Genomic DNA, 22,957 nt, shown 5'->3' on the forward strand with positions numbered 1-22,957 from the left:
TAAAGTGACTTCCTGTGACATACCAGCTGGGTTAGGCTCCAGTCAGTGCCCCCTCCCCTCCCCGGCAACCACATGTCGCTGGGGAAAAATATGTATTACCCAACCAGCCAGCGAGCAGTTGCTGGTGGTTGTTGGTCACAAAGAGGTATAGAGTGCAATTACTTTGGTGCCGTAATTGAGGTTTTTCACTCACCCATAGATTCTTTATGGATCTCCTGAGAAAAGTAGGACCGTTTGGTAAGGCAATGCAGGTATCTCTCCAGGACATACCAGCATATCTCATAATAGAAGGGGAAACGAAACTTGGAATGAACCTGAAGGGATGCCAAAAAAAAAAAAAATTAAAAATGACAGATTCAATTAAAGAACCATTAAAAAGTAAATGAAAATCTCAAATGGATGCTTTCAATGATTGGTCATTTAAGTAAGGTTAAAACAAAGTTGGCCTTCCATTACCACAAAAGCTTTAATGCATATAAAAAACAGCTTAAAGCGTAAGTCAAACTATAAAGGACTATAAGGAACGAGGCAGCTGCTATCTGTAGCAGTATCTTGTGCTCTGACAGTCAGAGGCTATGCAGAATTCTCAGTAATGCAACTGTAATCCCAGCAGACCAGCTCACATTTAACAGGAAGTGGAAAAAGATAGCCACAAAGATGTTAATGCACAACGCAAGTAAAATATAGAAAGAACCCAAGAAAGGGTTACTTTATCCAAAAATTAGTTTTGCAAATGCCCACACCTCTTATTCTCCTGTCTCTCTCAAGGGTAAACTTTTCACCTTCCCCTGGTTCTCAGAGAGATTAATTTCTCCCACGTGGAGTTTACTATATTGTAGTCCAGATCAGAGTTAAGCCACAAAGTGGAGAAAATAGACTCCTACCTTTGTCCTGTTCTCTATCTCATAGATGGTAAGCTGCATAGGAATGTTAAAGCTGTGCAGAATGTTGCCTCCAAACACCAGTGTGTCCACGGGAGTGTAGACAGCATGGATCCACCCTTAATTACAGAGAGTTAAATGTGTTATAAAATGGTCAAATATTCAAAGCTGAGCATTAATGCAGCCTAATCTATTCCTGCTGGCTACTTTAAGACAACCATGCCAACACACCAGATGGGATGAAGAAGGTGTATCCTTGTTGAAGCTCCACTCTCTGGCATCCATCAGCTCGGTCTCCCAGGAAGACATCACTCTGCTTGCCTGACAGGACCCAGTCCTCATACAGGGCAAGGTTATAGGGAGTTGGAGGCACAAGCCAGAACACCTGAGGAGAAGCAGTCATTTCTACTTAGAGTCTGTAACTGTTAACAACATTCAAAGCTTTGAGGAATATTAGCAGACGTCTTCGTAGGTGTGATCAGTATATCCTATAGAGGCAACCAAGCTTTACAAAGAAAGAATAAACTTACTTTCTGTCCCTTGAATACGTGATACCAAACTGAAGTTCCCCCAAAATCGATGTGGAAATCTGTGTAGCAGCCCTTCACGCTCATCAAACAATACCTACAAAGGAAATTAGAAAATCATCTAAGAGACAAGAAGTAAATAGGTAAACAGAAAAAAGTGGTAAACACAACATGGCTAATTACAAGGCAGCAATAATCTCAGGATGCTACCGACACAGGTAACTCTCGGGAGCGACACAGCGTAGAAAACACTTCATAATAAGGCAATTCTCCTCTAGAAATTAATTTAGGAATGACTAGCACCCCAAGACACAAATGATTTGCCAATTTAGCTAAAGAGTATAATCTCTAAGAGAATCCCCACTGACTTGGAGACATTTAAAGGAAAGCCCTTCCAAGGACATCTTGCACACGATGATACTGTGAATGCCACTGAGAGAGAATCTAACACCTTCACAAATAAAAAGAAGCTTGAATTTTGCCAGTTGAACCATCCGTCAAACAGCTAAGCCAAAATTTAAAAAAAAATAAATAAAAAAATCCTGACATCATTATTGACTATTTCACAGCTTTTTAATTTAAAGACTTGTGTGTTATCACCGCATGAAAGAAGACAGTTCATAGTGAATCATAAATGAGAGCATATCCAGGGTAGCTTTCACTGCAACAATAATAAAAAATTTAACGCTCCACAGCTATATCACGAGTTTCACCTCACTAGTTCTCGGCTGGACCCCGTTATGCCTTCAGAGCTGGCTTAATTCTTCATGGAATAGATTCAACAAGGTGCTGGAAACATACCTCAGATGTTGGTTCATATTGTTTTTGGGGTTTTTTCCTGTTTTTTTTTCTGAACTTTATTTGAAATTATAAAGCGAACAGTCAGTCATTCCAGTTCAGATGTTGGTTCATATTGATGTGAAGCCATTTGAGTACAGTGACATCAATGTCATGTTTAAAAGAAAATCAGTTTGAGCTACGTGATCTGGCACATTATCCTGCAGGAAGCAGCCATTAGAAGATGGCTGAACCACTGATACAAGGCAGGATGGATGGATGGATGGAAGGATGGATGCTTTCATGTTGGTCTGACCCCATCTTAAAAATATCAGTGTGGTCTTCTGCTGCTGTAGTCCAAGATATGCATTCAGAGATGCTCTTCTGCATATCTTGGCTGTAATAAGAAGTTGTTTGAGCTTCTGTTGCCTTCGTATCAACTCAAAGCAACCTGGAAGGGTTGGCTGTGCCGTAAATCGACATTTTCATATGACCAGCGAGTCTGGGACCAGCAACCATGCCACGTTCAAAGTCACTTATGTCACCTTTCTTCCCCATTCCCCACTCAGTTTGAACATCAGCAGGCTGATTAGATATTTGTGTTAATGAGCAGTTGAACAGATGTACCTAACAAAAAGCTGGTGTATATAGATATATATATATATATATATATATATATATATATATATATATATATATGCCAATTAAATAGAACAGGAGGTGAGAAACAACATGGGATGTGTCTTCATGCAACAGTATACTAGATTAACAATTTTAAAGTGAAGCCTCTAGGCAAAGGGGAAACCAGTGAGTGTGCTGAAGGGAAAAATACAAGAGTACAGATGACTGAAATGTTTCAGTTTTGAAAATGGCTTTATTTTGAGTAATAGATTCTAAACTAGCTTCTGCACAGTGTGCTGAAATTGCAGCAGTAAAATCGTCTTGTTTGATATTCTACTCCGTTACACCCTAAACCACTGCCAGCATCTCCCTAACCTCTATGAACAATACAGGAGATTAGCAGGGTTTAAGTGTAACAGTAGAAAATATGGGCAGCTGACATTAAAAAGACAGGCAGCCCTGGTTTTGATTCATTTTGACTCTTCAACGGCTGATTGGCTGAGAGGTGTGTGTGTGCAGTCAGACCACAGTTGTTAGAAACCTTTCTCTTATGCGAGGAGGGGGAAAAAAATCCTGCTGCCTAGCAACAACAAGGAGCACGTACAGGAGCTGACAGTATGCAGTACTCTACCGTGATGGAGCGATGGATGAGAGATGGGAGGAGAAACAGACATTTTCTACAAGTGTTTTCTTTTTATTAGTATTTATTTTCTTGCTCTACACACAGTTTTTTTCACCCCTCATAGACTGACACACAGCTCCAAAGAGAACTTCATAAAAACAAAAGCACAACAGTGCAATGCATACCTTTGCACTTTGGGGTATTTCATCTCTGAGATGATATTGGTGGCTTCAGTTTGGCTTTGTTTCAAACCAGGAGGCCACATGTTGTCCACCCAGTCCACTTGATCCACCTGTAAGAGCAATCAAAGCAGCACCATTCAGCAACCAATCACAGTGTTCTATCATCTTCTATTTTTGTCATTCTTCTTTGAATCTTTCACCAGATTTGTGACATCTATCAAACCCCTTATAGTATGATACACAGCGAGGGTCGGGGGCAGATTACCACTGTTGGACGCTTGATCAGGTTCTCCAGCTTGGTGTGGCTGAACTCCAAGCTAATGACATTGAACAGTTTGTCCCGCTCTTCCTCTGGCGTCTCATAATAGCGGACAAACTGAGCCATGCTCATTTCAGAACCTTTCTGAGTGCTCACATCCATAACGTCCACAGACCGGCGACTGCCTGCGAAAAACAACCAGGATACGATGAATTTAGCCAATGAGATCGCACGCATCAACATCAACACGCAATCCAGTGCAGTCTGTCTGTAAGTCGGCGTATGCTTCGTCATATTTATACACAGAGAAGTTGTACTGTTGCAAAATATTCTACTATGAACAAGAGCAGTACTTCTTATTTGTAATTCCCAAATTTAACCACTAGATGGGGCAACTACACCCCAATCATACCCTGGCTCAATTTCTTCCAGGGCACACTTAACACAATTATATTGCACTGCAATAGAAAAGAGTCGCAAACAGAAAACAGCATGATGAGACCTTTAACATAACCCCACAACATGAGCAAGAGGCCCTGGGTGAACCTATCGTGATGATCCTACACACATAACACAATAGTACAAGAGGTAGACACAGACAGAGATACAGGCATACAGCAGAGTGACTAACAGATGCATGCTCACTAAATAACTTATTTCCTAAGAAAAATACAAAAAACAACACTGACGTATTAACATGCATGATTAAAATCAGACTTTTTTTGACATTCTCTTCTATTTTTTATGTCCATTTCTAGCATTTGGCATCGGCAACATCCACTAGATTTGGATGGTTGGTAGGCAGATAAGTAAATAAATCATTTCTACTATATCTTTCAAGTTAGCAATTTCTATAATATCAGATAAAATTAGCAAATTGTTATGACAAAACTAAAACAGCTACTCATTATCCTGAAACTTCCCACATGCCTAGTCATAGTTAGTGCAGACTGAACATGTTTCATCATAAATTAAATTAAAAGGAAATTTGACCATGAAACACGACGAAGTCAGCATGGAGCCTCACCATATCACAGACTGTTTTGGGGTTTGTTTGTTTTTTTTTACTTTTTACGACAATGCAAAAGCCCTTATTCTCTGAACAAGATGCAGATATACTTTGGTCGTGTTTGCACCCAGGCTAAGAGTAATAAGTATATGCACGGGTAAAAATATGCATGTGTGTGCATCGGTGTCTACTTACCAACTAGTCCTTTAATTTCACTGACTGTGAATTCTGGATCTGGCATTCTGCATAATTATAGGAAAGGGATGCATGTTGTTTAGTTCCCAAAGACTTAAAACCATAAATATATATATAAATAAAATAGAAAGTAGGTTGAATCTACAGCATGTGCACAGGCATTGCACATTTAAAGGAAAGGCTTCTCACCTGATCCCTAATTGATCTTTCTCTTTAAAAATTAGAGGGATCCTTAGACCCTCCCTTTGCACATATTCATAAGTGAAGTCTGCAAGACAGTAGTTTTACATTTAGGTCCCCAGCAATTATTTGAAAACTACTGCAGTCACATGTAACCTATAAGAAAGCTGATATGCACCGTGCTGCTTTACCTTTACCCTCCATCACCCGGACAAAGTCTGCGCTGTAGCTGTCACTGAGGACCTTTTCCTCCACGCTGAACCCTCTGATGTTTACAATTTCCTCCACGTCAGACAGGTCCTCGTTTTCGTCGTACATCGTCCGGGAGATGGAGCGCTGCCATTGAAAACGAGATGTTTTACAAGACAAAAACAGAGCCACGCGGAAAGAGAGAACTCTTTCTACCCCAAAAGGCCACTTTCTGCCCCCCTTGAACGGTCATTGTGACTCGTGTGAGGAAACCGATCGTTAATTTTATGTGTGACTTTCAAACTGGAGCAGTGGGTTGTGCTAAAGTTTTGATAGTACTATAACAGCAGTCATTTCTTTGAATGTGTGAACCAGTGCAAAAACTACTAAGCCAGCTGTTTGTGATATTTTATGGAAGCGATTGTAAAATGTTTGCTCGACTCCGCTGCTCCAGATATTGATTTATCTCGTTTTAATTACGCTACGCTCGCTCAACTACTGCGATCAGAAAAGAAGTTATAGACTCTAAAATGCGACAGTTAGCCGTTTTTCCTCGTTTTGCTTAAACTTGGACATCTCAAGTGACTTGACAAATATCCCAACGCTCACAGTGGCGAGGGTTAGCTTAGCTAACTAATTAGCTCGCTGCCAGTCTCGCCTCATAAGCTAACGTTTAACACGGCAGATGGTACACACCAGCCTGCGTCCGGATTCAGCACACGTCTCTGCGGCCTGAGCCATCGTCTTTTACGATTGTTTTCCGGCCACTCAGTTTCGCGAATGCATCTCCGTGCGTGGCGAAGTTGAGAGAAAACACTTAGCACGCTTTACGGGTTCAAAACAAGGGAACCATGTTTTTGTGTATTACGTCACCGCCAGGAACCAAAACATTGTTGGACAACGTCACGGCATGTCAGTACGCTTTTTAACCGCGCTCACCAACAATAAACATTCCCCACGTCACACGGTTTTATTGTAGTAGTGGGGGGGAAATGATACTAATACTGGTTAAACCCCCTGTTATCGAATAGCGCTGATATCTATTTTAAACATCAAGCAATAAAAAGGAGGTATATTTACTCCCTTTTATTAAACTATAAAGAACGGTTCATTTAACTTAAAAAGTTTATTTTTTATTTCCTTGTTTATAAGTTTTACACGTGCAATTCTAATAAGCTTGTTTCCACCGCTGAAAAATAAGATAAAATGTAAAAAAAAAAAAAAAGTTATTATCTTAAAATGTTAACTAAATAGCTTGAAATTTCAAGCTATTCAATCAGGTTTTTTTTTAATTTTTCTCCTTTTTCCCTAGTGCGAGGAAAGTGCAGAGCTAATTCAAAATTTGGGGTTATTGTTGCAAATTTTTTAATTTCATAACTCGAAACTGTTAAGTCACTTTTTTTTTTCTCTTTGAGTTTCTCAATTTTTTTGAGATAACTCACCTCCCCCCGGCATCATTTTATTTTTATTTTCTACTTATAGGTTAACTTAAGAATCTTGACTTACCAACTTAAAGCGCTGAGAAAATTTTGAGATAATAACTCCAAATTTGAACTTACCTCTGCCTGGCATCATTTTTATTTATTTATTTAAAAAAAAAATTCAGTGGCGGAAACAAGCCTCCGTTAAGCGTAGCTAAGCTGAATTTTCCGGTTATTTTCTCAACATTTCAACTTAACATCTCGAATTTTCAAATACTTCCTCAATTTTCTAGTTATTTACTCATACGGTTGAGTAAGTACCCGCAAAATGTGACTTTAGCCATTTTTTAAAAAAATGTATGTATTTATTTATATTTATATTGAGTTATATATTCCATATATAACTCCGTAGTTACACTATTATCGCTGACTAATTAATGAGTAGCACCATGTTTTTAAAGCAAATGCTCAGCAGCGGATGTTTCCATGGAAGCGCGCAGACTTATGGGTAATGCAAGGTGCAGGCGGTACAGCGGCACGCTGAAGAACGACAAGAAATTGCTTCCGCAGTTCAGTTAGCAGGCGAGGTTAAATGCTGTGTAAGTGTACGCTGTCGGAATCTCCTTTTTTAAGTAACAGAGTGTTTTTGCTAAGTGTCGCAGTATGAGTCTGAACGAGCATTCCCTGCAAGCGCTGTCCTGGAGAAAGCTGTACCTGAGTCGAGCTAAACTGAAGGCTTCCAGTCGGACCTCGGCTCTGCTGTCTGGATTTGCTATGGTAACACAGTCTCCTGGCAAGCACGGGAACTCTTCCGAATCTGTTAGAGGACATTACTGACCTGTGTTGTAACGTTGTGTTTCCTGTTTCCTTCCGTCTTCTCAGGTGGCTATGGTAGAAGTGCAGCTGGACAACAGCTACCCCTACCCACCTGCCCTCCTTATTGCCTTCAGTGCCTGCACCACTGTGCTCGTAGCCGTTCACCTGTTCGCTCTGATGGTCAGCACCTGCATTTTACCCAACATAGAGGCCGTGAGCAACGTCCACAATCTCAACTCGGTGAAGGAGTCTCCACATGAGCGAATGCACCGGCACATTGAGCTGGCGTGGGCGTTTTCCACAGTCATTGGTACTTTGCTCTTCCTGGCAGAGGTGGTTCTACTCTGCTGGGTTAAGTTTTTGCCCATCAAGCCCAACAAATCCAGCAACAGCACAGTTTCCTCCGGAGTGGCTGCTGCCATTACCTCCACCTCCATTATGGTGCCCTTTGGTTTGGTTTTCATAGTCTTCGCTGTGCATTTCTATCGCTCCTTGGTGAGCCACAAGACTGACAGACAGTTTGAGGAGCTGGAGGAGCTCTCCAACCTCACCAGGCTACAGAATGAGCTTGATAACAGAGGAGAATCTTCCATCTTGCAGTCGCCAAGCTCACATTTCCCATAGTCGGGTCCAGCTGATGCACATCTGTGGTGGAACTCGTGACCCCTTTGGGAATTCTCCAAGTCAGAAGCCTCGTTATTGGCTTCCATGGTTTTTACAGGAATGAAGATTAATCTCACTCTTTATTGTGAAACTTATTTTGTGAAGAACAGTTGTATTTTTTAGAAAACACACTTGATTGACTGTGAACTCGTATATCCGCCGTGCTGCATGTAGCTTGAAATCGGAAAGTCTTAACAGTGGTAGCTGCCTCACTGATCTCCAACGGTATGGGAGAGATGTCTGAACAGTAACCTGGAATCTTGTCTGTTGCTGCCTGCTGTATTTATTTAACCGTCTGTCAGTGAATACTTCATTTGTTTATGTATATTACCTTGTGAACCATGTGTATTTAACCCTTTATTTACATGGTCTTATTGTTTGTTTGTTTTTTAATGTTCACCATTTGCATTCAGAATGCTCTCCATTTGTGTCGACTAATCAGTTGCACAACTTACAGTACAACTTCAGTATGTTTTGCTGTCTCGTTTTGCACAGGCTGTGGTGTTCAAATAAACACCTTTTCACAAAGTGGTGTTAAAAGTTAACGATCATAGCAAAAATCAAAAACGTGACTGCGTGTGGAGAGTCTGGTTTGGGCTTCGTGAGGATGCTGACTTGCCAATAGATAGATGTTCTGTCCTTATATTACACAGACTTTGCACTATGGAGCTGGCAGGATAAAGAGCCTCTAATGTCAGAGCAAGCCAGACATTTGTGTTATCACACACTAGATTATCTAGAAAAGTATGCAGTATATGTATGAAAAAGAGCTTAGTCCTATCTGTTTGCCTTAGACTGCTGACATTTTTATACACACTAACACAGCTTTATAATCTCACTGGGATCTCTGCTGGAAACTTAATGTTAATATTAATTGTTAGTGCTGTATTTTGAAGAGTCTGAGCACTCCACTTGTCTCACATATTCTGAACTGGCATTTTGTCTTTGTGATTCAGTCTTGAAGTACATACTGTGAGCTTTCCAATTGTGTTTTTAACATAAAAAGTGATTATTTTGAATTGAGAGTCTATGTGAGGCTGTAGTCCAGATGTGGTCAGAGATGTGTTTACTTAAGCAGCTGGGACATTGATAGATGGCCATAATCCAGTTGCTAGTGAATTCTAAAAAATTAAAATATAATGAAAAAGCTTTTTGTTTTTTTGAGTGACATTTTAAGCATTTTTTTTGTTTTGTTTTAATTTTGATGAGTATGGCTTGTAGCTCATGAAAATCTGACATCCAGTCTCCTGAGTTGGCTGACCACTTGCACACGGTAACGGCAGAGTCAGCACACCTTGTAGTAGTATGTTTGGCTCTGTGGGAAGGGGCTGAGTCCTGCTGGAAAAGAAAATTGGCATCTCCTTAAAGCTTGTCAGCAGATGGAAGCATGCAGAGCACTGGAAAACCCTGGCAGACACCTGTGTTGATTTTGGAGTTGATGTAAAACACAGGGGACAGACCAAAACAGCGGCAGATAATACAGCACCCCAAATCACCACAGACTGCAGAAACTTCACGCTGGACTTCAGACACTATGGAGTCTGCGCTTCTCAGTTCTTCCTCCAAACCTCTAAGACTGTAATTTGCAAACAAAATGCAACATTTGCTTTCGTCTTAAAAGAGAACTTTGGACCGCTGAGCAAATTCAGTTCTTCATCTTTAGCCCAGGTAAGACATTTGTGATGTCTCTGCTTCAGGAGTACCTGAATATCACTTCCTGAGTCAGCTGTTTTTGACAATCCTCTCAATGCTGTGATTATCTCTTTTGCACCCTTTCTTGCCACACTAGCAGTCAACTTTTTAAATCCTGTGATGCAGCACTCTCAAGAACAGCCAGCCTTTTCAGCAATGACTTCCTGTGTTCATGCGCAGTGATGATCATCATTATCTAGTCAACTGTCAAGTCAGCAGTCTACCACATGATTGTGGTTGGTGGTATTGAACTAAACCGTGAGATACACTGTATTTATACTGTTTGAATAGTAATTTACTCAAACTCTAAATTAAATATTCTAATAATTTTAGATACAGGATTCTTGACTTTCATCTATATTCCATAATCACCAAAATTAAGAAAAAAAGAAATGTAGTGAAATATATCACTGTGTGTGTGAATAATATAGAATAATATGAAATTTTATCTTTTTGTATTTCTTTGAGAAGCAGTAGTATTTTTCAAGGTTTAGATGTGGTAAACATAGCAAAATATCATCCTCTTACAGACTGGTTGTTAGGACTAGTGTTTTATTCTTAGGACAACTATACAAACTATAAACAGAACAAAGCTGCTTGTGTGTCAGTTACAAGTTCACAAGGATTTACACACTCAAGGCTAATGTGTGATCAGACACCATATGACAAACAGATGGATGTGTAATACTGAATTTATCATATGACAATCTCTTTCAGTTGTGTGCTCATATTTTTATGAAGTCATCCAATATAATGTTTTCAATCTTAAGATATATATATATATATATATATCTATATATATATAGATATATAGATATATAGATATATATATATTCTGATGAGGCATTCTTTTCCTTTATGATCTATTATCTAAACACTTTTAATTGGCATTGGCAACAGATAAATTTGTCACATTAATGGATGATTAAAGGATTTTGCCCCTCTGACAAGGACAAATAATCTGTGTGACAAAATGGATACATGCTGAGAACCCATTATGCTTCTTTTTTTTTTCATTCTTTATCAGCAAGCATGCGGTGAAGTGGAAACTTGCTCTTGATCCTCTTGTTGTTTATCAGAACAGGCCAAGGTAAGCTGATTCGGCTTCCCTTAAAACCAGCTGTGTATCGATCAGGTGTACCTGAAAGTAGAAGTGCATGCTTTCATGCACAGTAGTACAAATGGAACAGGGCTTTGTTGTCAGTGCTTATATGATTATGTCATGTAAGCAGTGTAATGTAATTAGTCGTGTAATTTAATTTTGATCCATGGCTGTAACAGTCAGAAGCAACGCTGTACCTTTGGAATTGGATATTTTGCAGGCATTGGTGCTCCATCTCTCCCAAAATCAGACAGGGTCCCACATTTTGGCACTCCATCCACCCAAAGGCCTTCATAAAGCTGGCCTTTGTCACAGTAGTAGAACTTTCCACGACCATCCTTCTTCCCCTCTCGCCAGCTACCTTCATACCTGTTTCCATTTGCTTAAACAAAAATGTGAAAGTCGCATTATAACATCTAAATTATAATCTAGTTTTGATTCACATGTATGTATAGAAAATTTTCTCTTACAAAATATAAAGATTCCTTCTCCATGATTCTTATCCTTCAGCCACTTGCCCTCATAGATGTCTCCATTTGCATAGTACATCTTTCCCCAGCCACTCCGTTGGTCCTCGCTCCACTCCCCCTCGTACACTGATGAGTTTTTGTAAAAGTATGTGCCGTACCCCTGAGAAGCCGGACAAGTACATCACTGACCATACATACCGATATGTCTTGTAGTGTGCATGTGAAACATTATGGCAGATACATACATGCTTCTTTCCATCTGTCCATTCACCACAGTACTTCTTCACATACTTCTTTGATTCTGGGAGTAAAATGCTGTAGGTACCATACCCGTCACGTTTTCCGAATTTCCACTCTCCATTATAAATGGCACCAGACTTCTTCCAAACCTGATGTCCCTTGCCTTATAAAAATAAATAAACAAACAAGCAAACATGACAGCTGCACTATACTTCGAACCTCTCAGGAGTTGAGTGGAAGCTGATGACAAACTATATCTCACCATGCTTCTTATTGTTCTGCCACTCCCCGGTGTATTCGTTTCCACTGGCTGAGAAAACTGTGTGCCGCAGTCCACATTTCTGTGATTTAATATCCAGCAGTGTTGACAATAGGGGACTAGTTGGAGGTCTTTTGAGAAATGGCATTGCTAGTTGTAGCTTGATGAAACCTGTAAGCATTAGAATGAAATTTAAAAAACAAATACATGTTTGCTGTCTTTCTGCCACTGAAAATGAAAACAAATATTTTTATTTTTATTTTTTGCCATCCATAAGTCAAAATTTAAAGTTATTGTCTCAAAATCTGACTTAATAACTCAAACTTTAAAATTATTTTGTCATGTTTGAGTTAGTAAATTGATATTTAATTTTTTTGAGATATCTAACATACATTTGTATGGAAGCCCGTTTCCGCCACTAAAAAAAAAAAAAAGGATCCATAACTCAAAATTTCGAGTTATTTTCTCGAAATTCCGAGTTATTTTCTCAAAATTTCGAGTTACTTTCTCGAAATTTCGACATATTAACTCGAAATTTCTATTTATTAACTCAAAATTTTGAGAAAAGTAACTCGAAATTTCGAGTTAGCGCTGCCAATCAGTAATCTACGTGAATGACGTCATTTCCTTGTTACCCGGAAGCTGAAGCCCTCAGCTACAAATGCTACAGCTAAGCTACCGGTATTACATCCAGTCGTGAATGCACAGATTGCTGAGTGTTTTCAGCCTGGCTTCACAAATGATGAAATCCCTGTGTTATTAGCTGAATCACATGGTGTTACTATCAGCAAACGTACTCGCAAAAGCGCCAATTTGTTGGGATCCGTTTTTGAGTGCGCGTTCCTCTGCGCCATATGCTTCCGGGTAACAAGAAAGCGACCTCATTCACATATATTTTTGATTGGCAGAGCTAACTCGAAATTTTGAGAAAAGTAACTCGAAATTTCGAGTTAATAAATCGAAATTTTGAGAAAATAACTCGAAATTTCGAGTTATGGATACTAGCTTTTTTGTTTTTATTTAGTGGCGGAAACGGGCTTCCATATTTTTGACTTGATAGATGTCAAAAAAAAAAAAAAGTTTTGTTGGTGGCACAAACAGGCTTCCATACCCATTAAGCAGTACATATCACCAAATTCATACAACAACAACAACAAAAACACTGCCCTTCTTTGAGGTTTTAATTAGGAATTGACAGTATTTTAAACACACTCGCGACACTTTTCCATGATGTCTAATTGTATATCAAAACTGTATTTTCTAATTCAGAATATGAAAAGTAGCCACAAGGTAATCTGAGGAAACTAGTTAAGCTCTCCAGCTTAGTTAGCATTACAAGTAAAATAGAAACGTGGAAAAGCAAAATAGCAAAGTAGTTGTACCTTCGCGGAGTTTCCAAGCGGATAACTTACTGAAACTGAATCCGCTTGCAAACTTAGCCAAACAAAAGCCATTCATTTACCGAAGAAATCAAGAAAACATGTTACACGACTAGCCGTACACAGCTTCCCTGCTGACCAGCAGCAGCAGGCGAGCAAGTTTGTATGCTGTATCCTAGCAACAGCAATGTGTACAGTTATTGGTGACTTATAAATGTAATTGGGAGACCATTTAAAAATTCGAGTTTAACATGTTTGGATGTCATTTTTAATCCACAAGTCATGTTTTATTTGTCTTCCGTTAGTTTTTTTTATTTACTGCTTGATTGCTTCAACCGTGGTTAAACCACAGCGTTTGGTCATGACGGCGGTTTACGAAGTGCGCATGCTCCGCACAGGACAGTTAAAACTCGCCTGAGTGGCCGGAGCAGGAGCAGCCCGTGGGTGAAAAGCCTTGTGAACGAGTCTTCTTCGCTGAATAAGCTACAACACTGCAATGTCCAAGCCGAGGTTTCAGGCGGAGTGGGAGGAAATTGATGAGGAATATCAACAATTACAGGTGACTGAAAACTCTTAAACGAGTATAGTATCATTTGTGCTAGGTTGGTAGGAGTAGCGTGCCGTCGAGGACATGCAGGGTTCTGTAGCAATTTGTCTAGCTCTTTCCTATTCGCCATTCATTCTCAGGTCATCCGTAAACCGAGCATCGAGCCAATAAGTGCGCTGTTGGCAGCAGTATCCGAGGGATGCAATATATTTGCCGTGCGTTTTATATTTTTTCTGACTTTACTGTAACATCGCTGTGTTGTAGCCGCTAACATTAGCAATAGTCTTCTTAGGGCTAAGGTGCTTTGCTGCTAATAAGCAGATACAGTAACTTAGCTAACCGCACACTGCATTGTTGTGCTATTGACTAATGTTAAATCATTGCCACCGAAGTTGAGGTAGAGGTTAAAGTGGCTTCACAAATTAGGTTCTGGGTCTTTGGCTTGGGTGATTTATTTAGGAGTCCTTGGGGACATCAGCAGCCATCGTGAAGTTGACACGCTAGCTCACGTTAGCCATAGTTTGCTAACTTTGAACAACATGAAGATAAGAAACTGTATTGTTCACCTAAAATCTCTGATTCTGAGACACCTCACAGTTTGTGCACACGTGGTTCTGAAACTGAGCAGAAACCGCCTCCCGTTCATATTATAGCTTTTATATTTCAGCTTTATTTACATCTTTCAAACAGCTGCAGTTCTGTAGAGAATGTTAAAACACATATTTTAACTAAACTTTTACAACTATAAACAAATGTGTAAACAAATTTTGAAACGATAAAAGAAAAATGTCGTAAAGCTTTAACACGTACAGAAATATTGAGCCCACTTCAATTAAAAAACATAAGTCAAGGGTGTTTTTTGTTGTTGTTGTTGGGGGTTTTTGAAGTGTCCACTGAGGTGGAGTCATTCACCTTCAGACACTGGGGCCACGATGGCTAAAAGCTGATTCCTCCTGTGTGTATAGATCTTGGGACCAGGAGGCCAGCTGCATAGCATCTGAGTTATCTGTTTATCTGTATATGATGATTATGTGATCTCTGAGAGAGAGACTGGTGCCAGACCCATAGAAGGATTTAAAACAGATTTTTGCATCGTTTTCATGTCAGTTTGAATGGACGTGTACTTGGATCATGTGCTCAGTACTGGCTGACTGGTATAACCCGTTCTTTTAACAGGCCATGTGCACCTCATCATAACTGATGTCAGGAAATGATCATGTGATAAAACAAAGAATGCAGAAACACAACAAATGAGAACTGCATGTAGATTGCTTTCTTTTACCTATTAATTGCTGGGGAGTTCTCCCTACTTTTTGTAGTGTCGCTAACTTTGAATTATTTCATCATAAGGACACTCATGAGGACAAGTATTAAACAATTACTGTGCTCTGCTGAAGCGATCAGTCCTGCTTTTGTGATGGTGTGCTTAATGAGTAAAAGAATGGGGCAGGAAAGGTGTGCTGATTCAGAAGTACTGGCAAATCATGTGGGTGGGGTATAGTTCGCATGTAGGTGATAAACAAAGACAAAGGTGTAAGCTCAACCTTGAGGAAGATAACTTTTGGGTGATTAGATTAAGGACTTGTGAGTGATGGAGGTACAACAAAGGGGGTTGAACTGGCTCTAAGGGGGATAGGAATCTGACCCCTGATTAGCAAACTTACATGTAGTTTACATGTATGACAATAGGATCTGCTTACGGGGACTGTTTCACTGAAGAACAGAGTATTAAAGGCTCAAAGATTCAGAGGATAGTGAGTCACTCTCAGCATGAATGGATGAATGAACTTTTATTGTCATTATACATAGGCAAACTTTCATTGTACTTTCTCTTGGGATTAAAATGACAATAAATGAACAGAATAAATAAATAAATAGGATTAATAAAAATGGGTATGTAATTAATGATAAAAGAACTTAAACTTAGAAACATGACTATATATGGGTGTGTCATCAGTTTTCAGTGTTTAGCCAGGACATTTCTATTTACATTTTGGAGTCTACTAATTGTTTGAACTGCAGTTCGTATTTCCAAATGATATAATTTACTTTTAATTAATTTATAATTGTTATTGAAGCTGTCAGGTAAAAGACAGACGCAGTAGCTGTAATTGAAAAATGTGTGTGTGTGTATATATATCAGATGCTTCATGCTTTTTGATGGGGACAAAGTGATGACAGTGTAGCTACGAACGCAAGTAAACCTGAGTATTTATTTTACTAAAAAATCGTGTGGAATTTGCGGTTTGTCTTCATACAGAAAGGTTGGACAGTTTTTCCACTACTGCTGAAAGAGACTATGAGCCAAAACTTTCCTCTTGTTGTTTTGTTTGTTTTTTAAAGCTTGGCAAAGACTTGTGTGGGATAATAATGCATTTTTATTCTATCAAACAAGGTTTTCAAGGGAATATGACAAATTTCAGTTGAAGTTAATCTGTAAACACCCACTGGCTTTTCTTTGTATTTGTATTTTGATTCAGTTGTGGCTGTATTTATCTTTAAGTCCTAGCTGGTTGTGCTTAATCCTTATTTCTGCACGTCAGCAGATGTTTCTAACCAGACATGTATTTAATTTATTCACAGGAAACTCACAAAATATACAGACAAAAACTAGAAGAGCTCACCAGTCTTCAAGCAACTTGCAGCAATGCCATCAGTAAACAGAGGAAATGTCTGAAAGACTTGAGGCACAGTTTAACCAAGTAAGTACACCTGCTATAAAAGTAGTCAAGCAAGTAGTCGACGGATTCCCACAACTAAAATAAGCACTGAAATTATCCTTCGTCTTTTCTCTTTTTGCCCTTCTGCTTTCCTTACAGGTGTGCACAGACGTGTGACGAGAAAGAGCTGAAACTAATAACTGACATCAAAACACAAATAAAAGATAAAGAAAATGTTTTCTTTGACATGGAAGCATATTTGCCAAAGAAAAATGGGTGAGTACTATTTGTTGTTAGTGAGCGATCTGCTGTAATCACTAAGCTTTATTTCATTAACTTGCATGTTTTTCGTTTTCAGACTATACTTGAATTTGGTCCTGGGCAACGTGAATGTAACCCTTCTCAGCAACCAGGCAAAGTATGTGTCACCTTTTAGCCTCAGAAGCAGGTTCACGCTGTGGGCTCAGATTGGTTTTTATGTCAGTCTCTTATCATCTCTTTCTTCCGTTTATGCACACAGATTTGCCTACAAAGACGAGTATGAGAAGTTCAAGCTTTACATGACAATAATCCTGATGTTCGGAGCAATAACCTGCCTCTTCTTTCTAAACTGTCGGTGAGATAACCTCCCTCCCCTCGAAGCATGACTGGTGGTGTTATTTTATTAAGGATTGGCTTCTTATTTATTTGTTTTCTGCCTTGTTTAGGGTCACTGATGAAATCTTCAACTTTTTGTTGGTGTGGTACTACTGCACATTGACCATAAGGGAAAGCATCCTCATAAACAACGGCTCCAGGTGTGTTGCTACTATCGGAGGATTTATCCTTTAGTGGGTTATTTTTAAATTAAAGCCTTTGTCTATGGAAGATTTTTAGTTGGGAAAATTTTCAAGTTCTTCCTTTTTTCTTTTCAGGATCAAAGGGTGGTGGGTGTCTCACCATTATGTCTCCACCTTCTTGTCTGGTGTTATGCTGACATGGTGAGATATTGTCTTTGTTGATTCAGCATTGTGTTGTTTTTATTTTGGGAAATGTGAATGAGTTGGTCTTTTCTTTCCTCAGGCCAGAAGGACCTATGTATCAGATGTTCAGGAGCCAGTTTCTTGCCTTCTCCATCTATCAAAGTAAGATGAATCCATGAGATTTATTCATTTACTTAGTGGTGCTAAATTAGCTTATTTATTTACACTCACTGGCCACTTTATTAGATACAGATGTTAGTACCAAGTTGGGAACCCTTTTGCGTTCAGATCAGAATTCTTCATGACATGTAAGATTCAATATGGTCCTCGAAACATTTGCTCCATATTGACAGTTGCTGCAGATTTGTCAGCTGCACATATGTGATGCAAAACTCCAGTTCCAATAAATCAAAGGTCCTCTATTAGACTGAGATCTGATGACTTTGGAGGTAATCTGAGTAGAGTGAACTCTTTGTGATTTTTAAGAAACCAGTTTGAGGTTATTTGAGCTTTCACATGGGGCGTTGTCTCGTTTTTGGACCATTTTCTGTAAACTCTAGAGATGGTTATGTGGGCAAAATCAGAGCAGCTGAGTAATTTATGAAATATTCAGACAAGCTCGTCTGGCAGAAACAACCATCCCACAGTCAAAGTCTCTTAAATCTCTCACCTTTCCTCATTCTGCTGCTCAGAACTTCAGCAGGCATTCTTCTGTTTTTCCGACTCCCCTTCCTGCGCTTCTTTAAAAGCAACAGTTCAAGATTTAATAGTTCAAAGTCCAACATAAACAGCTCAGTTACATCATGACAGCAGAGCAATCTGGGCACACCACTGAAAAGTATAGATGAAGTACAGTACTAAAAGTACTTAGGGTTGACTTAAACCTCAGTTTAAAAAAGGGGTTTTAAGCATGAAAGCCTTTCCTGTTTGTTATAAGGAACCTCATAACAAATAATGCATTTCACATGGTTTTCTGTTGTTTTGTCAAACATTGCCACACTTCATCACATTTGAGGCACCATGCTGTCGCAGTGCCAAATAAATGACTACCAATTGCATCAGTAGTTGGCAATACGGGTGTCTTCCTGGAGACGGAGACAAATATATTTTGATTATTTGCGGAAGTAAACAAAAAAATGTTAAAAAGCAAATTGTCAGACTGGAGGTGCTTCTATCACATTTTATTTGGCTTTTGTGATATTTAAGGGATGAAAATAATATTTTCTGCCTTTTGGCCAATTATTGCATAAAACTGTGCATGGAGAGAGAAGATGCACTTGAGCTTAAGGTCTAAAATCTGGGATTTTAATTAAAAAAAAGAAAGAAAAAAAAAAAAGAGAGGGAGAGAGAGAGACACACACACACATTCTGTAAATCAAAGCTCTAGTTGAGGACCCAGAGGGGGTAAAACAAACTTCAGATGCTTTCATCACTATTTTCCCTCGAATGTTCCCATGTCAGACGCTGACATGCAGTCACACTGTGGTGTGATGCCACACTGTGCCAGAAGAGGGCAAGGTCAGGTCACTTGCAAAACCAAATTTGTTACATAACCCCCCAATAAAACTAAAACTTTGAATGACTTCAGGATGGGGCAGCACTTAAAGGTGATGACTTACAAGTTTGTACTACAAAGAAATACAGTAATTAGAAAGTCATATCACAGTATCTCATGTTCACAATGATGTTGGAAAAACTGGATTTGAGTACTTTTCCTTTCCATTTGTAGGCAGCTAAGATTTATTAGTGCGTGTCTGCAACTGCTATTGCAAACGTGTCTCTTTGTATTATGTGTCTGTATATTTACTCTTAAACGGTACAACTCATTGGATGGAGCCATAGCTGAGTCCCACAAAAATAAAAAGCTGTCAGTGAAGAGCTTCATTAAATCTTTGTTGTAGTCTGGGCTTAGACTTGATCTGTATTTGCAGAACTTGCTGTAAATGTCTGTAAAAAGGTTCTTGGTGAGAACCTTTTTAAATAAGAGCTTTAATAATACTGATGATTTAAAGTTGATAGTTGGATTTAATAAGGTTGTAGAAAGGCCTAAAAACTAACCGGACTATAACAAAGAGCAGTTTATTTAACAGTGATGGAAAATGATGAGATTGTAGCTGCTTCATCAGCAGTTGTTAAGCAGTGCAACTGGCGGTTGCACTTGTTGCTATGTATATCATATGCAGACTCATGAGGTGTCAACTCTGTGAGGGTGCTCTCTGGTCAGGGTTTTGGGTAACAGTCAAATGTTTGAAAGCGTAATAATTAAAAAAAAAAAAAAGTCTGCCTGACGGACTCAACTGAATGTAGAACTTGTGTTTTTGAGCCAAACTTCACATGGAGACCTGCAGTTTGTTGATTGTTATTGTTGCCATCAGTGCTCTACAATAAGAACGTGGTTATAAAGTGCAGTGATGAATAATTATTTTTAATCTTTTTGTTCCTCCAGGCTTTGTTCAGTTCCTTCAGTACTACTACCAGAGCGGCTGCTTATACAGGCTGCGAGCTTTGGGAGAGAGAAATCAGCTGGACCTCACAGTGGGTGAGCTATTTTTGATGATAACCATTTCAGTTGTTTGAGTCATCTGCAACATCATGTCTGGGTGGGGGAAATGGGGGTAAAGGTGAGAGATGGGGGCAGTTGTTAACATCAGCGTGCAGGGTCACAGATGTCCCAACACGCTGGAGCACCGATGACACAGATCTGCTTTCTCAAACGTCTCAAACGTCAAGTTGTTGAGCAGTGAAATCAGAGTGAGAGCACTCCAAAAAAACAAAACAAAACATGACAAGTGACTGTTTTACTGTCTCTGCAGAGGGATTTCAATCTTGGATGTGGAGGGGACTCACGTTTCTTTTGCCTTTTCTATTTTTTGGCCATGTAAGTTTTCATGTTTTTCTACTTGTATCCAATATAAAACTTCTATTGCTCGATTGCGCTTTTCAGGAGGACTGCACAAGATCCTCACTGGGCATTAAGAGCATAAAATGGCCTGGCGTTTTTTAAAAGAAACATGTGTCTGTGCAGCAACATCATGAAAGATGATGCCTCCTCTTCTTTCACAGTTTTGGCAGCTGTACAACTCGGTGACCTTGTTCCGCTTGGCAAGCCATGAGGATTGTAAGGAGTGGCAGGTAAGGATCGCATTTGCAGTTCAAGTGCTTAAATGTCAAACCGACATGTTGAAGCAGAGCTCAAAGATAATTTTATGTAAGAGGAAAATGTTTGAAACGCTTCTTTTGGATCTCATTTGTACATTCCTCATGTATATTTGGTAGCAGTATAAGCTAAGTCCACATTTGGGGTCGTATTCAGAGTTATATTTACAAATTCTGACCCTACCATCAGAGTCTCATCATCCGTCTCATTTCCTCTAATCTCTGACATGAAGGCTTTTTAACCTAGAGAAGTGCCGCTCACTGAATATTCTCGGTTTTCGGACCATTCTCTGTAAACCCCAGAGATGGTTGTGCAGGAAAGTCCCAGTCTGACACTAATAACGGTGCGATGTTCAGTGTCGGCTACAATCTGTTGAACTTTGCTCACGCTGTGCCTGCACTTTCCTCATCACAGCAAGAACCGTCTGCGAACACAAGTGTTAGGAAATGATGCGTTTTAGAACAGTCGTCTTCATTTTCGTGTCCTGTTTGAAAGGCACACAGCTGCACATGCCATGACTTGTAACCCTTTTTTCTTCTTTCAGGTATTCATGCTGGCTCTAACATTTCTCGTCCTGTTCCTGGGAAACTTTCTCACCACGGTAAAAGTCGTCCACCAAAAAGTTCAGAAAAACCCGGAGAAGGTCCAAAAAACTGACTGAGAATAACCTCAGCGAGGCATCTTTAATGGCCAGTCATTTTGAAGTAACACGCACAATCGCTTGATGGACTGAACAGAGTGTGATCAGGTCGAGAGACGACGAGGCTGAAGCCACCGTTTTCTCTCGGGCAGCAGCGTCCGGCCAAAGTTTCTGACAAACATGTTTTTACATATGTATGACTGTGTTGATGTTCATATGGGCACATCACAAAGTGACGTTCACCTGATAGATTAGTCTCTTTAGTGTGTGTGTGTGTGTGTGTGTGTGGAAAGAGTGCGTTTATTTGGGTGTTTGTGTCTGTGCATGAACCTTAGCGGAGAGCCTCTGTTCAAATCATATGCAAGTAATGAGGGAAGGTAGCATCGTTTAACAGAACAGAAAATAGTTTGCCTTTGAAGACCTAACGTCTGTCACACACATGCTTCATACTTCTGTGAAGTAATGATGATCAAAACGTCTCCCAAAAAAATTGATCACTTTCAGTTTGAGGCTGTACTTCACCACCTTCTTTTTGTCTCATCTCCCTGTTGTGTGATATTATTTTTACTGCTAGTCTTTAGGTCCTGAAAATCTCAAATGTAGGTCCAAAGCTTAAAAAAAAAAAAAAAAAAAAAAAAATCAAACTGATACTTGAGTATTGAGAATTATCTGAAAGGGTGGAGGGGAAAAAAAGAATCCCTCTGCTGTCTCGAGTGAGAGCAGCTGCTCTGTCTTTACTGTTACTGTTTTGTTTCCAGATGAGATGGGACTACAAAGGGAGCGCTACATTGTTTGTCTTTTTGAAAGCATCGGTTTCAAAAGCCATAACTTTTTTTTTTTTTTTTTAATCCCAAGAAGACGCACATAACATTTAGCGACACGGTTTTTGGGGAAGATAGTTCAAATTACTGTTCTGTGAGTTCCCGTTTTGTTACATGTTGGAGAAATGTTTTGATTAAATGCTGCTATTGGCACCAGTACTGTGAGACTGATACTGAATTATGATTTTTTTTTTTTTTTTTTTTTTTTTAATGTATTCAATTATTTTTCTAATCCCAATCCACAGACCCATATACCCTATAATATTTGAATTAATTTATGGTGAGACCTTTCACTTTGCTTCACATAGTTTTCTCTGATGCCTTACTTTTTATTCATGGGATGGGGGGAGGGGACAAAACAACACCACTTGTATTGTGAAAATGGTTTCATTGATTGTGTCATGTCTTGTGCAATCATGCTCCTGGAGAGAATCTCAGTATCTGTGTACTACTTTTTTTCTTTTTTTTTTCTTTTGAGGGAAATTGATCACATCTGATGTGATTAAAACACTTTGTCTTTAACACAGAAAAATTGTACGTAGCCATTTTTCAAGAATGCAATTTGCTCCCTGAGTTTTTCATTCATGTGTCCGTTATGGTTAAATCAGCACCTGATTAAGAACAGTAACTCGTTTTTTTTCTTGTTCTCACAGGTGTTCACTGTATTCATTACATTGTTTCAGTCC

General features: G+C 39.3%; 4 protein-coding genes across 4 annotated transcripts in view; 2 read left to right on the forward strand and 2 right to left on the reverse strand.

Annotated features, from left to right (window-relative positions):
- kdm2bb (lysine (K)-specific demethylase 2Bb) overlaps positions 1 to 6,391 on the reverse strand; it is a 31,826-nt gene extending 25,435 nt beyond the window's left edge. The window contains exons 1-10 of the mRNA XM_084935147.1: positions 6,139 to 6,391; positions 5,445 to 5,589; positions 5,263 to 5,341; positions 5,074 to 5,120; positions 3,876 to 4,054; positions 3,614 to 3,720; positions 1,412 to 1,505; positions 1,113 to 1,266; positions 885 to 1,000; positions 194 to 314 (exon numbers count right to left, since the gene is read on the reverse strand). Of these exons, the coding sequence (XP_084791273.1) occupies positions 194 to 314; positions 885 to 1,000; positions 1,113 to 1,266; positions 1,412 to 1,505; positions 3,614 to 3,720; positions 3,876 to 4,054; positions 5,074 to 5,120; positions 5,263 to 5,341; positions 5,445 to 5,589; positions 6,139 to 6,183 (1,087 nt within the window). The 5' untranslated portion in view covers positions 6,184 to 6,391. The remainder of the gene's footprint in view (positions 1 to 193; positions 315 to 884; positions 1,001 to 1,112; positions 1,267 to 1,411; positions 1,506 to 3,613; positions 3,721 to 3,875; positions 4,055 to 5,073; positions 5,121 to 5,262; positions 5,342 to 5,444; positions 5,590 to 6,138) is intronic.
- A 915-nt stretch (positions 6,392 to 7,306) lies between these two features.
- On the forward strand, positions 7,307 to 10,366 carry orai1b (ORAI calcium release-activated calcium modulator 1b). The gene is made up of 2 exons (XM_084935151.1): positions 7,307 to 7,640; positions 7,746 to 10,366. Exons 1-2 carry the CDS (start codon positions 7,527 to 7,529, stop codon positions 8,301 to 8,303), a joined length of 672 nt encoding a protein of 223 aa, XP_084791277.1. The 5' UTR covers positions 7,307 to 7,526; the 3' UTR covers positions 8,304 to 10,366.
- Positions 10,367 to 10,569: 203 nt separating this feature from the next.
- Positions 10,570 to 13,653, reverse strand: morn3 (MORN repeat containing 3). Its single transcript, XM_084935150.1, has 6 exons — positions 13,488 to 13,653; positions 12,109 to 12,276; positions 11,852 to 12,009; positions 11,607 to 11,766; positions 11,334 to 11,518; positions 10,570 to 11,175 (listed from the first exon to the last, which is right to left on the reverse strand). Exons 1-6 carry the CDS (start codon positions 13,561 to 13,563, stop codon positions 11,110 to 11,112), a joined length of 813 nt encoding a protein of 270 aa, XP_084791276.1. The 5' UTR covers positions 13,564 to 13,653; the 3' UTR covers positions 10,570 to 11,109.
- A 214-nt stretch (positions 13,654 to 13,867) lies between these two features.
- tmem120b (transmembrane protein 120B) lies at positions 13,868 to 22,094 on the forward strand. Its single transcript, XM_084935154.1, has 12 exons — positions 13,868 to 14,043; positions 16,615 to 16,733; positions 16,851 to 16,967; positions 17,050 to 17,109; positions 17,212 to 17,307; positions 17,399 to 17,488; positions 17,606 to 17,671; positions 17,754 to 17,815; positions 20,100 to 20,192; positions 20,467 to 20,531; positions 20,717 to 20,785; positions 21,355 to 22,094. Exons 1-12 carry the CDS (start codon positions 13,981 to 13,983, stop codon positions 21,469 to 21,471), a joined length of 1,017 nt encoding a protein of 338 aa, XP_084791280.1. The 5' UTR covers positions 13,868 to 13,980; the 3' UTR covers positions 21,472 to 22,094.
- The last annotated feature ends 863 nt before the right edge of the window (positions 22,095 to 22,957 follow it).

This window comes from Perissodus microlepis, chromosome 7 (genome assembly GCF_051167445.1).
Source record: "Perissodus microlepis isolate ML-2025 ecotype Zambia chromosome 7, ASM5116744v1, whole genome shotgun sequence".
Taxonomy (NCBI): domain Eukaryota; kingdom Metazoa; phylum Chordata; class Actinopteri; order Cichliformes; family Cichlidae; genus Perissodus; species Perissodus microlepis.